An 18594-nucleotide genomic window follows, 5' to 3' on the forward strand; every position below is an offset into this window, starting at 1 on the left:
GTTCTGCAATATTTTGTTCTCATTTCTAAAACAACTGTGTTTCCATTGCGTTGCTATCAGAACTACAAAAGGAGAGAAAAGCTGACTTTGAACATCATTATTTTAAGGTAGAGTGGCCTTAAAATAATTTTGTCGCTGAATTAGATGGGAAAGGATTGTTCCTATTGTGTAGTGACACTATAGCTGTACAAAAAGTGTGTTATGTGCTCTGGCATTACCAGACTAAGCATTTACCACAGTGTTTCCTTTCCAATTCACTGGGAAGATTGAAAAATGAAACTGCGGCTGCAACTAAAATAAGTTTACAAATTGTTCATTGTTAGCCAAGGGCGGGAAACTATTTACTGATAGTGAGTTACTTAAATCATGTCTGATTGTAGCACCTGAAGAAATGTGTCCTGAGAAAATAGATTTGTTTAATTCTATCAATCTTTCCTTGAGAACAGTTGCTTCAAGAGTTGAGGATATTGGCAGCAACATTGGTAACCAATTACTTAACAAGGCTCTTAGATACTGTACAGTTGCTGCTATTTATTCGAGGAGTCAGTGCTGACTTCAAAGTGACTGAATAATTAGCTTCTTAGAGTAGTCTGTGTGGAATAACTACAGATTAAAATATTTTCAAAGTAGTTGAGAAAACATTAACAAAGTATAACTTGTAGAGGAAACAGTTCATGCTGTCACAACTGTAAAAATGTGTGTGGTACGGACACATTCCCCATGCTATCAAAAATTCCAAAAAGAATTGAAATCTCCATTCCCTAATACAGTTTGCAAAAGATATATTTTCCAAGCTCAAACAACAGTTCCAGATATGCTCTCAGGTATTGATGGAAATGCAGAAGACATTTCTATATTTTAAAATACGTTTGACTGTATCATTGAGAAACTTCCACCTGACGTTCAGATGGACGTAATTAATATGCAATGTGAGAATATGTTCTATAAATGTGTACCAGTTGATGAATATGGTGAGTTAAGATCAGATGCCCCAAGTTTGATCTCTGTATTTGGTAGTACCTATTTGTGTGAAAAACATTTTCAAAAAACAGGGAAAATTTTAAACCAGCGATCTTCAGTTGGGACTTTTTGAAACAGGATAATGTGTTACCTGATGTTGCACCTGACTCAATAAACTTCACCAGCATGTCAACAGTGATGGATAATTTACATACAACAAAGCAATCACTAATACGAAAAGAATTGACAAAGGTGTCAACATCACTGTCACAATAGCATGCAGTTACTCACAGTAATATAGAAACCCATATTCTCTTATGTGAATTGGAACAAAATTATGTATTTCAAACTGCCCAGAGCCTAATCAGGCTAAGCCATCCAGATATAGTATGCTATCCTACAAAACAACACACTGACAGAATGATTCTCAGAACAAAAATGTACCAATAAACCCCAGGGAACCATGTGATCTACTAAAAACCTTATGTACCAGAAGATCTGAAACCCTAAACCTTGAAAGAGTTTACAGTGAGTTGATGCTTGGATAGATGCATTTCATGAATATTTTAGAATGAAATTCATTACCAGAAACTGGAGCAAGTGCAGAAATTCCCACAGTTACAGAACAACTAGATACCTACAAGACATACACGTACCGTATTTATTCGAATCAAAGCTGCACTCGAATCTGAGGCACACCTGAAAAATGAGACTCGAAATAAAGGGCGAAAAAAAAAGAAATCCCGAATCCAAGCTGCACTTGAAATTTGAGACTTGAAATTCAAGGGGAGAGAAACGTTTTAGACCACACCTCCAAATCGAAACAAAATTGGTCCATTTTAATATGAGACACAATTTAGGTCTAATGAATGATGATACAGCTACAGTCCGCAGCTCGTGGTCGTGCGGTAGCGTTCTCCCTTCCCACGCCCAGGTTCCCGGGTTCGATTCCTGGCGGGGTCAGGGATTTTCTCTGCCTCGTGATGACTGGGTGTTGTGTGCTGTCCTTAGGTTAGTTAGGTTTAATTAGTTCTAAGTTCTAGGGGACTGATGACCATAGATGTTAAGTCCCATAGTGCTCAGAGCCATTTGAACCATTTGATACAGCTACAGTAGTTTGGTTCGAGTCGTCAGCTTGGCAGTTAAGCTTCACCAGGTAGCCATTGCTGTGTGTCAGGCGCTCCGTCCCTATTTATAAGGGTACCCTTCCTTTTTCACATGCTTCGTCTGATTTGAATGGATTACTTATTTTTCTTTGATCTGATAAGTGCCATTCTCTTGGTTATAGGTGTTTACGTCACTCGAAGCTGAAAATGCATTACTGTACTGTGTCATGCATTGTTTGTCGCATTCTGATAATGAGTGTTTACGGCCAGTCGCCGCTTACAATTTTAAGAAAAAGAGAGGAATCGTCTCATTAGTGAAACAATGACAAGAGGCTGCTATTTGTTGTTACTTACTCTGCTGCTTTCTTTGATAATGATCAACAAGAACCAAATAATAGACTGCGTATGGTAGATGATGTTCTGAACGAGAGTTTAGCTAAAATTTTTCTCCGTTTGAAAATCTTTGCAGACGTCTCTTTAGTACATTACATTCTGCACAAAAATTAGTCATCTTAGATTTAAAAATCTAGTCAGTTCCCGTGCTTCATTTCTGACTGTATCACTATTAGGCATAAGAATAGTATAAACATGACATATGTATATTCTTCCGCGTTTGCTGTTGTCTCACTCTAGTTTCGTAGTTTATTAGGCAGACAGGATTTAAATGAGATAGCAGCAAACACGAAAGAATACTTGGCAAAATGTTTATATTCATGTTATTCTTAGAGTGAAGAGAATACTGCATGTGATTCACAATTCATAAAAGTTCCTATTAGCAACCATATCTTCTCACAGGTAGGAAAAAATTCAGAATGTAGAGTTCGCCATATTGACAAACATCCCAGTCAGTCTTGCCACTCGGATTTTCGTAGTACATTGAAATGCTGTTACATTCGAAGATGAACAATACGGAATTTGTATTTACTTCATTGGATAATGTATGAAAATGCAGTGGTCGAAACTCGGGGAGGAGAAAAAAGCTCATCTTCCACCTTTTTTTAATTTATTTACTGACACAGAGGTTTTGGCTCCAGTATTTATGTTTGTGCCTGCAGAACATGCCTGTGTAGCGCTACATATATTCAACGGCAGAAGTTAGTTGTGGCGGCACCTACCAACATTTTTCAGAACTTCCGCTTACTTTGCACTCGATTCTAAGCTGCAGGCAGTTTTTTGGATTGCAAAAACTGGAAAAAAAGTGCAGCTTAGATTGGAGTAAATACGGTAACAGCCCATTGTGGGCAACTCAAGCTCTGTACCGGTTGTCTGAACAGTTACCAGCAGCCAGACACAGTGGCAGCATAAAGTAAAGGTTAATTACAGAAGGCGAACATAAACAACAGCCAACTACACAGTAACAAAATCTGGTTACAGTTGACTTAAGAAGCAACATGCACATAGGGTGTGATGTTAAGATGATGGAGTCTCAAGACAGGCTTTGCGCAGCATAAACTACTGGATGATAACAAATTTAATAAGTTGATCATAACAGATTACTAGGCACAGATTGCACAGCAGATAGTGCATTTTAGACAGGTACGTGCCGAGTAAAACTTTGAGGGATGGGAAAAACCCACCGTGTTTCAACAACAAAGTTAGGAACTACTGTGAAAGCAAAGAGAGCTTCACTGCAAATTTAAACGCAGCTAAAACCTCTCAGACAAACAGAAGCTAAGCCAAAGTTGGTGCAAGGAGGGCTATGCTTGAAGTGTTCAGTGAATTCGAAAGTAAAATTCTATGTACCTACTTGACAGAAAATCGTAGGAAGTTCTGGTCTTACATTAAATCAGTAAGTGGATCGAAACAGCATATCCAGACACTCTGGGATGATAATGGCATTGAAACATAGGATGACACGCGTAAAGCTGCAATACTAAACACCTTTTTGCAAAGCTGTTTCACAGAGGAAGACCGCACTGCAGTTCCTTCTCTAAATCCTCGCACAAATGAAAAAATGGCTGACATCGAAATAAGTGTCCAATGAATAGAAAAGCAACTGAAATCACTCAACAGAGGAAAGTCCACTGAACCTGACAGGATACCAGTTCGATTCTACACAGAGTACGCGAAAGAACTTGCCCCCCTTCTAACAGTTGTGTACCGCAAGTCTCTAGAGCAACAGAGAAGGTTCCACACGATTGGAAAAGAGCACAGGTAGTTCCAGTTTTCAAGAAGGGTCGTCGAGCAGATGCACAAAACTATAGGCCTATATCTCTGACATCGATCTGTTGTAGAATTTTAGAAGATGTTTTTTGCTCGCGTATCATTTCATTTCTGGAAACCCAGAATCTACTCTGTAGGAATCAACATGGATTCCGGAAGCAGCGATCGTGTGAGACCCAACTCGCTTTATTTGTTCATGAGACCCAGGAAGTATTAGATACAGGCTCCCAGGTAGATGCCATTTTCCTTGACTTCCGGAAGGCGTTCGATACAGTTCCGCACTGTCGCCTGATAAAGAAAGTAAGAGCCTATGGAATATCAGACCAGCTGTGAGTTTTTAGGCAACAGAACACAGCATGTTGTTCTCAATGGAGAGATGTCTACAGACATTAAAGTAACCTCTGGCATGCCACAGTGGAGTGTTATGGGACGATTGCTTTTCACAATATATATAAATGACCTAGTAGATTGTGTCAGAAGTTCCACGTGGCTTTTCCAGGATGTTGCAGTAGTATACAGAGAAGTTGCAGCATTTAAAAATTGCAGCGAAATGCAGGAAGATCTGCAGCGGATAGGCACTTAGTGCAGGGAGTGGCAACTGACGTATGGAAAATTAGAGAGATTCGAGCACACACAGAGGCTTTCCGGCAGTCGTTCTTCCCACGAACCATACACGGCTGGAACAGGAAAGGGAGGTAATGTATTGCGAATACATAGAAAGAAGGATCCTTTATTGTATGATTATATGATAGCGGAACAAACACTGGTAGCAGTTACTTCTGTAAAATATCTGGATGTATGCGTACAGAAAGATTTGAAATGGAATGATCATATAGAATTAATTGGTGGTAAGGTAGGTTCCAGGTTGAGATTCATTGGGAGAGTCCTTAGAAAATATAGTCCATCAACAAAGGAGATGGCTTACAAAACACTCGTTCGACCTATACCTGAGTATTGCTCATCAGTGTCGGATCCATACCAGGTCGGGTTGACAGAGGAGATAGAGAAGGTCCAAAGAAGAGTGGCGTCTTTCATCACAGGGTTATTTGGTAAGCATGATAGCGTTATGGAGATGTTGAACAAACTCAAGTGGCAGACTCTTCAAGAGAGGCGCCCTGCATCAAGGTGTAGCTTGCTGTCCAGGTTTTGAGAGGGTGCGTTTTTGGATGAGGTATCGAATATATTGCTTCCCCCTACTTATACCTCCCAAGGAGATCACGTATGTAAAATTAGAGAGATTCGAGCACACACGGAGGCTTTCCGGCAGTCGTTCTTCCCACGAACCATACACGGCTGGAACAGGAAAGGGAGGTAATGACAGTGGCACGTTAAGGGACCTCCGCCACACACTGTTGGGTGGCATGCAGAGTATAAATGTAGATGTAGATTAATATAAATATGGTATGAATTCTCATGGATGGGAAAGGTGTAACCACCCTGGAAAGTGGAAAGTACTGTTGTGATGAAGAGTATTAGTATGGTATTCTGCCTTATGGCAGGTCGTGTCGTGGGTTAAGCCTCTTCCACTTTTGTTAGTCATAGCCAGTCTTTTCATTTCTGAATATTTGTCTCCTTCAATATTGTCCAGAATTTGATACCTTCTTTTTTCCTCTTCCCCTTTTTCTCTCCACCATTCCTTCTATTCCTTCCTTCAATAATCAGTCCTTCCTCAAACAATGTCCAGTCCAGTTCCATTTTCTTTTTCTGATGACTTTCAGCATGTTTCTTTCTTCTCCAACTCCTCTTAAAACTACTTCACTCCTTACTCAGTCTTCTCATTTCACTTTTTCCATTCTTCTCCATATCCACATCTCTAGTGCCTCCAATCTTCTTTCATCTTCCTTCCACAATGTCCCGGTCTTTGCACCATATAGTGCAGCGCTCCATAGGTAACATTTGGCAAATCTTTTCCTCAGATCTCTGTTTAGTGGTCCACAAAGTAATTTCTGTTTCTTCTTGAATCCTTCTTTTGCCATTGCAATACTTTTCCTAATTTCTGTTGAGCAATACATATCATCCATTATTACACTTCCCAAGCAATTGAAGTTATTCACTTGCTGTATTTCATTTCCCCCTATTTTCATATGGCATTTTCTCCCCTTTCCTCCAGTTACGTAGCTTTTCATTTTCTTCTTGTTAATCTTCATTCCATATTCTTCTAATTTTGTGTTTGGATCATCTAACATTTGTTCCATCTCTCTTGCACTCTCTGCCATCACAACCATGCCGTCTGCAAATCTTATTCACTCCACTTTCCAACACCCTATACAGACTCCTCTTCTTCCATCAAAACTTTCATTAATAATTTCCTCCAGATAGATTTGAACATTCTTGGTGATAAACAACCACCTTGCGTTACGCCTCTTCCCAGTTAAATTTCTTCACTCATCACACCTCCAATTCTTGCTCTTGCTCTCTGGTTCAAATATAAATTTCTAATTAGCCTTCTATCCCTCCAATCAACTCCATGTTTCCTTAGGATTTCCACCAGTTTGTCCCATCTGACGCAGTCAAAAGCCTTCTCAAGATCAATGAACACAACATTCATCTTCCTTTTCTCCTCCATGTACCTCTCCCCTATCACTCTCAGTAGCCCAGTGGCATCTCTAGTTCCCACTCCTCACCTGAAACCAAATTGTTCACCGCGTATTAAGCAATTCAGCTTTCCATACAGCCTTCTGATGAGCGGCCTTGGCAAGAATTTGGCTGCATGCGATATCAATCTCACTGTTCTTTGTGTAATGAAGAAGTGCTTTAATAAAGCCTGAGCCTACACAGAAACTTACAGCTCATTTTACCTATTAAATAGTTATGTGTAAGTCTACAGAATATTGCTGTGTAACGTCTTGTAGATCCATTGGAAATATTATAACCTCTACCCACATCTGTTTGACCTTAGGTAGGAAAAGAATCATAGATGACATTATCAATGAAATACTGTAATTTCCAGCATTGAGCAAAATACTTGAAGACTGTAATAGCAGTCCTAATTTAGGCAGCTGTGATGATCTCTGGATGGTTTGGCTCTATTTAAACTTATCCAAGAAATGTGGTTACTTAAACCTCATTTTTTTAAAGTTATTGTAGGAGTAGATTAGCAGACTCCCATGTGGGTAGTATCAAACTAATTAAGAAAACTAAAAAGAGGGGCTTGCAAGATTAAAATTAAGGTTCCACCTTCTTGGATATTGTGACTGAATCCCTATTACGTCTAATGGCTAGGATGAACATGCTGTCACAATCATAGCATATTCAAATGATCTGGCTGTTGCCGTAGCAACAGAAGACTGAGAGTGAAAAGCAAATAATACAGAAGAGAATATGGCACTTTGCGAGTACGTTACTCATTACAATGAATGAGACAATGTACATAATGCTGTAAAGTACCCTCTCTAAAACCCTTTCAATCAAAATAAACAACATAAATGTCAAAAGAGATACGTAACAAAATACTTACACCATGATGCAAGGTAAAGTTTTGATGAATATATTTGAATTATAATGAGAAAAACTGTGAAGCTAAAAATTAAACTTGCGAGACTCGGCACTGCAGAAAAAAAGACTCGGCACTGCAGGAAGAGAGACTCGGCACTGCAGGAAGAGAGACTCGGCACTGCAGGAAGAGAGACTCGGCACTGCAGAAAATGTACTGACGTTAATTAGAACATGCCCACAGTGCATTGTGTGAAACAGTAGTGTGCGTTACAGTTGGGCACAGACATGCCCTTGCAACTAACAGGCACACTGAAAGGTGTGGCCAGAAGAGCTTATTGCTAATACTGCCAAGGGTATTCAGCATGATGTCAGTTGAAGCACTGTGTGGGGTTCTTGTAACATACACCAATAGATGTTACTGCCACATATAGGGCTGGTGCCAGTAGGCTACCCAAAGATGAGTAGACTGTAAAACCTGATTGAAAAAAGCGAGAGAACAAATGAAAACTTACAAATTGGCATGTGAATACCGGGCAGAAATAATCGGAAGTTATATTAATAAGGAATGCGGAGTAAATTATTTTTTTCCCCATCATGTCAACCTGATTGGGACGTGGTCGATTTCTGACAGGCTATAAACCTTATTCCATGCAGATTCAGTATGTGTATCTCAGTCAGTAGGATTTATGAACTTTTAGAGTACATGGTTTCTGAGAGGATATATCCCCTGGTTGTTAGCAGTATGGACAGTAAGACAAACACAGTGGGTCCATGTTAACCTACATCAGATTTGGGATCCAAACAAATGGAACAGATTCAGCGCAACAAAGAACATTAAGAAGCAATACATATCCGTACAGCTGATAGTCTCATCAACAGGGCTGCGGGATTTCGACTGAGCACAGCCTGGAACCCTGTATTGGCCGCTATTAAATCACAATGCGGAAATCAAGATTTTTCGCTAACAAACCTGTCATAACATTGGTCTGGTACGGTCTTCAGTGAGTAACACTGTTAGTTGACACAGCGTACAGTGCACGCTCAGAAGAGCCACTCGGTGATTTTTGACAGAGGACATTTGAGTATGGCACCATCTATCTGCAAATCATTGCACTTGCATTGTTTCCACACCTGTGCATTCTTCGCATGTATGTTCTAGAAATGGGGCATTGCCATGGGGATACAGTCATTTGTACCTAGCCACCAGCAAGGTTGAACCACCTGAAGCTGAAGCTGTTGGACAGTTACTCCAAGGAAATATTGTAGAATTTGCACAACTTGATCTGGCGGCAAACCTGTGAAGACTATTTACAACAAAAAACATCATTCAATTCAGGCTTTCACAGTCAGTATTTACATTGTTGATGACTTACGTTATCTGGGCAGTACATTGTGGTCAAGAACATGTTTCTGTGAACAGGCCATGTGAAGACCACAGCTTAATGCCCATATAGCAAAAATCATCAAGAATGTAAGACACCATATCCAGAACACTTTTAACTGAATGTGGGCACATTCGTGTAGAGGCAAAGGGAAACATAAATGTGGGTTGTTTGGAAACTGATGATAGTGATAATCAAAATGAAATGGAACTCTGCTGCATTAGTATGAAGTGCATGGGGGTTTGGTACACCCCCTCCCTCCCCCAATCTGACCTGCTTGTTTCTCCCTTTTGGTGTGTAGAGTTTGTATGTTTAGAGGTAGTATGTAACGGCTTGTTAAATTAAGCTAGAGAAAATTGTGACTGTTAGTTCTTAATATATGGTCATGTTAAAAATGTGCGTTGCTCATAAAATAACACAGAATAGCCTTACTGCACAGGGATACCAACACAACATATATATTAACTTAGTTTAATACACCTGAGGTTAAAAAAATATATATTACTTTTGTGAATAAGATTCTATGTGTACTAAATAAGAAATCAGCACATGCTTATACATAAAATAATGCCAATAAATGAATAAAAAGACAATTTGTTTTTTGTTTTTGTAATTCCAGATTGTTTCTGCTGTGCAGTATTGTCATCAGAAGAAAATCATCCACAGGGATTTGAAGGTAAGCATGATAGGGAAGTTTTAGTTGGAATGATCATAAATTAACTGCAACTGATTTCTTTGGAATTAGAATTACTACATTATTCTTGAAGTTCAAGGGTACTTTGTCTGTCTAATATATCTTGCCCACCAGATGGCCGGCTCTCCCAAGGCTATCAGTAGTTCTCCCGTAATATCATCTGTTCCCAACTTTGATCTTTCAGAGCTCCGCCAAAGTCTTCTTGGAGAATCTATCTCCCATCTCATCTTCACCTACGTAATTTCCTTTTCTGTGATATTAGGTAATAGTTCATCTCCCTTGTATGGACAGTCTATATACTCCTTCAACCTTTCAGCTTTCCCTTCTTTGCTTAGGACTGGTTTTCCATCCGAGCTCTTGATACCCATACAGCTGCTTCTCTTTTTCCCCGAAAGTCTCTTTAATTTTCCTGTAGACATTGTCTATTTCTTCCCCTAGTGAAATATCCCTCTAAATCCGTACATTTGTCCTCTATCCATTCCTGCTTAGCAATTTTGCACTTCCCTCAGTCTAATTTTTTAAACATTTGTCTTCCCTTCCACTTGTTTCATTTGCTGCATTTTTAAATTTTATTCTTCCATCAGTTAAATTCAAAATCTCTTGATACCCAAAGATTTCTACTATGCCTTGTCTTTTTGTCTATATGATCCTCTCTGCCTTCAATATTTTACCTCTTAAAGCTTCCCATTTATCTTCTACTGTAAGTCATGGTTGCACAGTACTAACATGAATTCTTTTGCAGCAGAATGAAAAAAACTGGTGGAAGGTGACCCGAGGGAAGATTATTTTGGATTCCAGAGAAATGTAGGAACACGAAAGGCAATACTGACCCTAAGACTTGACTTAGGAAATAGGTTAACAAAAGACAAACCTATGTTTATAGCATTTGAAATTGTTGATTGGAATACTCTCTTTAAAATGCTGAAGATAATGGAAGTAAAATACAGGGAGGGAAAGTACCTTTACAACTTGTACAGAAAACAGACGCAGTTATAAGAGTTGAGTGGCATGAAAGGGAGGGAGTGGTTAAGAAGGGAGTGAGACAGGGTTGTAGTCTATTCCTGGTGTTATTCAATATATACATTGAACAAGCAGTAAAAGAAACCAAAGAAAAATTTGAAGTAAGAATTCAAGTTCAGGGTTAAGAAATAAAAACTTTGAGGTTTGCCAATGACATCATAATTCTGTGAGAGACAGCAACGGACTTGGAAGAGCAGTTCAGTGGAATGGACAGTGTCTTCAAAGGAGGATATCAGGTGAACATCAACAAAAGCAAAACAAGATAACTGAGAGTAGTTGAATTAAATCAGGTGATCCTAAGGAAATTTGATTAGGAAATGAGACTCTTTTTGTTATTTGGGTAGCAAAATAACTGATAATGGCCGAAGTAGAGGGGATATGAAATGTAGACCAGCAATGGCAAGAAATGCATTTCTGAATAAAAGAAATTTGTTAATTCAAATATAGATTGCAGTGTTAGAAAGTCTTTTCCGAAGGTATTTGTCTGGAGTGTAGCCATGTATGGAAGTGAAACATGCACGATAAACAGAGTAGACAAGAAGAGAATAGAAGCTTTCGAAATGTTGTGCTATAGAAGAATGTTGAAGATAAAATGGTTTGATCACATAACTAATGAGGAGATACCGAATGGAATTGGGGAGACAAGAAGTTCGCGGCACAATTTAACTGAAAGAAGGGATCAGTTTATAGGACACATTCTGATATATCAAGGGATCAGCAGTTTAGTAATTGGGGGGGGGGGGGGCAGAATAAAAATCATTGAGGGAAACCAGGAGATGAATACAGTAAGCAGATCCAGAAGGATGTAGGTTGCAGTAGATATTCCAGAGATGAAGAGGCTTGCACAGGAAGCCTGAACAGTTGCATCAAACCAGCTCGGACTAAAGATGACAACAACAACAACAGCAATGAGAGATTAACTGCAAACAAGCTGTTAATGTTGGAATTAGGTTCTGCTACTAGAACGTCCATGTTGATATTGTGAGTTTGAGAGGGAGCAGATTGCAGATCATTTGTGTGCAACGATTTGTACAGTGTGATACCCCAATTTTCTGAATGTGTGAACAATCTGCCCAAATCGATAACAGTGCTAATTTCCATCTTGTAGACATGCAATTTTGTGTGTGTGTGTGTGTGTGTGTGTGTGTGTGTGTGTGTGTGTGTACCACATGGCAAGCACTTTTATAAGTACTGTAAGTTTTGTTGATTTTGTTGCATGATATCCTTTCTTATTAATCTCTCCCTCCCCCTCCCTCTGCCCCCCCCCCCCCCCGGTCTTTCTCTCTCCAGACTGTAGAAACATACAGTGAAAGAACGATGTTGAAAAGGGTTTTGGGCAAGTAACTTTAGTCCAAACAATAATATTTTAGTCTTATATTTCCTGACAGACTACATGAAGGATGAAAAACGTATGGATCAATTGTTGTTGTACACAACTCTGGAAATGGACTAAATGAAGTGACATGATACTTAAAAGATGGAAGGCAGGCCATCCATTATGTTTATAACAACTTTGTACCATACAATCAAAAAGCCAGTGCTTTATAAAAGACCGAAATATTTTAGTTTAAAGTGTGTCTGTTTGCGGGTAAGAACATTGGCTTGAATCATATTTTTAACATTGAATTTGCTCTTGGCATATAATTGTCAAGATTCAGCCAACATGCTGGGTGACCATGTACTATTGTGGTGATGTGTGGTCATAAGATTTATGTTATCTGTGATTTTTCTAAATCGCTGTAGGCTTGTGGTTCCTTGGGAAAGGATGCAGCTGAATTTTTATCCAAAGCACCCCCAGTCCGTGCTTGTGATCCATATGATGTGAAACCCAGTTCTTCCTTCCTTTGTTCATTATGCTATATAGATTATGTGTAGCCCCTGTATTTCACAGTATCCAATTTCTGTTTTTGCAAATCTTTTGCTTGCTTACAGCAACAATGGAAAAACAAAAATTCACTAAACTTTCAGCTTTTCTTCTATCAGTAATCATTCACACGCCGTTTTACATAAACATACATACTTTGCAATCCTCTGTACTGTGTGTGGAAAAAGATACTTTCTACCACCACTACCCATTCCCTTTCATGGGCCACTCGCAAATGGAGTGTGGGGTTAAATTGTCTATATGCCCATAAGACCTTAATTTCTCTTCTCTTGCCTTTGCAGTCCTAATTTGGATTTCCCTGTACCCTACACCCCCACTTCTGTCTGTTCCTGTGCTAGAGGCGGTATTTCTCTATCAAAAATATGCCATTATGATCAAATGTTTTTTGTTATACCTGTTGACCAGTTGTTAGTTTGTAACTTATGTGTCACTCTGGGAACTGGTACTGATACTGTTAAGCATTGTCAGAACATAGAAACTCAGCATTGCGAAAGAGTTCCTCTTCTGTGTGCATTGTCCAGAAAAGACTATAGTTCACTTGACCCATCATAGCTTAATCTTCATTATTGTACCAAGTGACTGTTTTGTTCACTTAATTTGCCTTTATTCAGTTTTCAGGTAAATATTGCTGTTGCATTCTGTGATGTAAATTGTAAGGTGCTTATTAATTGATTTAAATTTTGTACTGAGAATTTGTTGTTGGATAGCGAAATGAACATTAAAATAGCTGATTTTGGATTCAGTAATGAATTCACCAAATATGTTTGTAATTCATTAGTGACACTGTTAATATGTAATTCAAGCTTCATTAATTCATTTGCCTACTGCACTAATGTTAACTGTTTCCACACAGGACCTTAGTTTTTAGTTTTGTATATCTTGGAGAAGGTGCCTTTTATTTGCATATGATGGAACCTGCATTTATGTACTCCTTTGTCCCATTTTAGGTGATAACTAAACTAGTATTCATACTTCTAATGTACATCCACTGTAAGTCAACTGTTCTCAATAAACAATATATTTAGTGAATATTATTAAGTAATAAAATGCTAGTAATTTCAACCTCTGTTTATTTATGAACAGCAATTGTGTTATATTTATATCTGAACAGATATTATTTTTTGTCTATCTCCAGGCTGAGAATTTGTTGCTGGATAGCGAAATGAACATTAAAATAGCTGATTTTGGATTCAGTAATGAATTCACACCTGGGAACAAATTGGACACTTTCTGTGGCAGCCCACCATATGCTGCACCAGAACTTTTCCAGGGTGAGTTTTAAACTTATATAAAGATGGCTCATATAACGGTTTTGTAGTAATTGAAAAAACTCTGCAGATAACCATCAATTAAATGGTCTAGTACTAAATATTGGCCATCATATTTACATACATTGTAGTTTCTCTAACTGGAGAACAATTTTCATAATCCATAACATGCAAGCAACCAAACTGTCTTCTGATCAAAAGGCTTGCATCAGGCTGGAAGTCTGTTGGCATTTATTTATATTTTAGTTTTGTTACACACAGTGGGTTTTTGAAAGCCTCTTTCATGCTAATTAGTGCTGCCTCTCCACAGAAATCATACACATTTAGCATTGTACAGTGGCCTTCATTTATTATTTTCAGCTCAAGTTACTGTAAATTACACACACACACACACACACACACACACACACACACACAACACACACACAGAGAGAGAGAGAGAGAGAGAGAGAGAGAGAGAGAAACTAACTAACTAAACACAATCTCCCTTAAGCAAACCGATGGTTCCTGGATATCTTTAGGACATATTCAATCAAACAGCCTCCTTCCTTTGGTCATGTTGTGCCATGAATCTCTTTTGTCGTAGTTCAGTTGAGTATCTCTTCATGAGTTGTCCAATCTACCTGTCTAATCTCAAATATTCTTCTGTAACAACATACTTCAAATATTCCAGTTCTCTTATTGCTTGAAGTGTTTATCATCCATGTTTCACTTCTGTACCGCAGACAAATGTAAAACACATTTTATACTTAAATATTTATTACTTATTGAAATATTTCCCTTTTTCAAAAAATATTTTCTTGCTATTTCTGGTCCGCATTTTAATATCTATCTACTTCGGACATGGTTGGTTATTTTGCTGCCTGAATAATGGAAGTAATGTACTAATTTTAATGTGTCATTTCCTAATCTAATTCCCTCTTCGTGGCGTGATTTAATTCGATGACTCACTGCTGCCCTTGTTTTTCTTTGTAGACGTTCATTTTGTAATCTCTTTTCTAGCCACTGTCCATCCCATTCACTTGATCTCCAGCCTACTTGTGATCAGTAAATCTTGGTTTTGTTTCTTTTCCCTGAACTTAAATTCCATGTACATTTTTTCCCCTTTACTGCTTGCTCACTACACACATTAAGTAATATAGAGGATAGGTTACAATCCTGCCTCACTCCTTGTCATGTCCTTCAAATCTCATAGCTGTAGCGCTATGTGTAAAAGTTGTAGACAACCTTCTACTATATATCCCTTCTGTCTTCAGAATTTCAGACAGTATATACCAATCAGTATTGTCTCTAAATCTATAAATGCTATGAATGTGTTATTGTGGTCCTTGAGTCTATCTTCCAAGACATGTCATGAGATCAGTATTGCCTTTTGTGTTCCTAAAATTCCTCAGAACACAAGTTAATATTTCCGCTAGATCAACTTCTATTTTTCTCGTACTCGTGCATGCTTCTACAGTTTTGGATTTCACCTCTAACCATTCCTGCCATGTCATTTTGTAGTTTCTATCAATCTCATTTCTAATAAAATTTGATATATCATATGTTGTCCGTGAGTTTCTGTTAGTAATTATGTGTTTACCTGTTTGATCCACAGCTGCCTTTGATCTCTCGAAGCTACTCATGTCTTCTGTTGTTATCCTTTTCCCTGTTTCTCAAATGCTCCCTTCTGAAGCACTGAACAACCAGTGGTTCATTTAATTTGTCCAGTTAAGCAATCGATCTGAAATCTACCAGTGTCTCCATCTCTCTACCATGTATACAACCTCCTTTGATAACTCTTATACCAAATGTTGAAATTATGCTCCGTGCAGGATTGGACCGGGTGGTTCCTTCTTTCATTCCTCTCATCCTGTCCCCGATTTCCTGCTACTTTTCCTTAATTCCAATCCACCATCACATTTAAATTTTCATATCCCTTAACAATATAAATAATTTCATTTGTATATTCTTTAAATGTTGGAAGGGGGGGGGGGGTTGATGACAAACCCAACAGCCACCACCATACTAAAAGTTTATTTGTGTATCTCTCATGACAATGCATTTATTAGACCTACTTCTGCAGTACTCCTTTTTGATTTTGTGTTGATAACCCTATACTCACAGGACCAGAAGTCCTGTTCCTCCTGCCTCTGCACATCTCTAAATCCCACAATGCCCAACTTAAACGTATTTGTTTCTCTTTCCAGTTCTCTGACCTGCCTACCTGATTAAGGGATCTAATGTATACATTCCAGCCCTTAGAACGTCAGTTTTGTTTTATCTGATATCATCATTGCCTGGAGTAGCTCCTGTGTGGAAAACCAATTGGGCTAAGGTGTCCATTTTATCTCCAGACTACATTATCCAAAAGGATTCCATCTTCTTTAGACCATACTTTCAAGCTGCATTTGCACTGGACATATAACAGCTTTAGTCTCTTATTGCTTTCATCTGTAGTCTCTTACTGCTTACAGCTGTTCGCAGCACCAGCATAGCGATAACATATTGAATAACATTGCAAGGCCAGGTCAGTCACTTATTGTCACCTACCCCTGAAACTACTGAAAAGGATTCTGGCCTCCTTCAGGAGCCGTGCGTTAATCTTGGCTTTCCATAGATACCCCTCCAATGTGCTTGCATTTATGGTACGGCTATGAGTATCGTGGCATGCAAGCTACCCCACCATGTCGAAGTACATGGTGGGTAGGCAGTTAATGACGTCAAATGGAATTAATAGCAGATAATTACATAATTTGCTACCTTGTCATTTCTACACTGGCAGAATTTTTTTTATTAATATGGTGCTTTATTTTTGTGTAAATGACCTTATTGTATTTCGTTAAGTGTGAAATTCTTAATTTAAGTGCCTGCTATTGCATGAATGTCTCAAAATCTCTTAAATCATACATTTCATGTATTATTCTGGATAGTCAAAGTGTAAAGGCTCTATTGTACTCTTCCTCTTAATGTGGCCTTGAAGGCAGGCAACTACATTTTAATTGTGTTCATCTTATAAAATAGTTCATTTTCTAATTTTGCAGGAAAGAAGTATGATGGACCAGAAGTTGATGTGTGGTCTCTAGGTGTGATATTATATACATTAGTGAGTGGATCACTGCCATTTGATGGCTCTACGTTGAGGGAGCTTAGGGAAAGGGTGCTGCGGGGAAAATACAGGATACCTTTCTACATGTCAACAGACTGTGAAAATTTACTCAAGAAATTCCTGGTACTAAATCCTGCTAAAAGGGCATCATTGGAAGTGAGTTACTTCCTACTCATTTTTAGTTTTGTGCTATATAGCATTGGAATTAATGTCATACTTATCTTTTGTGTACAAGTGTGTGTGTGTGTGTGTGTGTGTGTGTGTGTGTGTGTGTGTTGAGCACGCGCACACACTTATTGACTGACTAATAATACTTGCTTTTATTGTATTGTATCAGTAATACAACTCCAGTTTTGGAATGATTCGAACTACATTACCTTTCAGAACATAATGAAAGACAAGTGGATGAATATGGGTTATGAAGACGATGAGCTTAAGCCATATGTCGAACCAGAGCCAGACTTCAAGGATCTGAAAAGGATAGGTATGATACTTTCTGGCATTATTTTGTAATGTATCAAGAACTGCATGACCATATTTCATATATTTGATTCCAATTAACATGTTATGAAGCTGTTAACATATATAGATAAAATAGCTTATATATGCCTGAAGACTTCGTAACTAAAAGTCTAAGAAGCCGACCTTATCTAGGGTATTGGACAGGTCACAGGTGGCAGATAGTGAATGTTCCATCAGATATGGTGGCCAGCTGCGAATACAGAATAAGCAGTCCTGGACCAAGGCAAAACAAAACCAAATCCACTTTGTGTCTGTCTTGTAGCAGGCGGCAAACTTGTCAGCTGCTGTTCCCCAGTGGTGCGGAAATGCAGTGTGTCTCACCAGATACATCGGAGTCTCCTGGCCAACTTAAAAATAAAACAAATACATTTTTTGCATCACTTAATGTACAAACACTTTTGCAACCAAGTAAACTTCATAAAATGGGAGATACATTAAAAGAACAGAACTTTCAATGATGGACAATAACACCATGGTTTAAAAATTCCCTCAAACCATGTTAAAATTTTAATGTGTAATTTTGATGCTCAGTTGGGTAAAAAGAAAAGTATAAGAAAACTATCGATGGATTTCCTGCATATAAATGGACAAACCAATAAGGCCAAAGACTTGTGGAAATGTGCAAAAGTTTTAACCTTAAAATCATGCCAACACATTTTTAAAAAATGCTTCTAAACAAAAATCTAGTTGGGCACCCAATACATTTATTGGGGAATTTCAAATTGATCGTGTAGCAAATTTCATACCCTAACTACAAAGAAATTTTCAGTGTTGGGAAAGGGGCTAATATTGATTATGACCATTATTTAACGTGAAAAAAGAAATTTTAAACCTTAAAAATGCTTCAAAGCAAAAAAAAGTTACCGCAAAATTTGACACAGCTAAGATAACCAGAAATCCAACAACAAAATTGACAAAAAACAATCCAACGAATGGCAAAGCCTAAAGGTAAAGCTCATCAAACATCACAAAATTTAATTCCACTCAAAAACAACTCCCATCGTGGAATGTAGTTCGTGAAACAGCAGTTAAGTCTAGGCATGAGGCATTCAAACATTGGAGTAGTAACAA

The 18594-nt window shown here is 38.3% G+C and overlaps 1 protein-coding gene across 12 annotated transcripts in view; it reads left to right on the top strand.

Annotated features, from left to right (window-relative positions):
• The window catches only part of LOC126255653 (serine/threonine-protein kinase MARK2), a 301860-nt gene that overhangs the window by 167911 nt on the left and 115355 nt on the right, over window positions 1-18594 (top strand). For all 12 annotated transcript variants that reach the window (XM_049955420.1, XM_049955424.1, XM_049955426.1 and 9 more), the window contains 4 exons: window positions 9666-9722; window positions 13781-13916; window positions 16937-17157; window positions 17386-17485. In XM_049955420.1, the coding sequence (XP_049811377.1) occupies window positions 9666-9722; window positions 13781-13916; window positions 16937-17157; window positions 17386-17485 (514 nt within the window). The remainder of the gene's footprint in view (window positions 1-9665; window positions 9723-13780; window positions 13917-16936; window positions 17158-17385; window positions 17486-18594) is intronic.

The sequence above is a fragment of the Schistocerca nitens genome, chromosome 1 (assembly GCF_023898315.1).
Source record: "Schistocerca nitens isolate TAMUIC-IGC-003100 chromosome 1, iqSchNite1.1, whole genome shotgun sequence".
Classification (NCBI taxonomy): Eukaryota; Metazoa; Arthropoda; class Insecta; order Orthoptera; family Acrididae; genus Schistocerca; species Schistocerca nitens.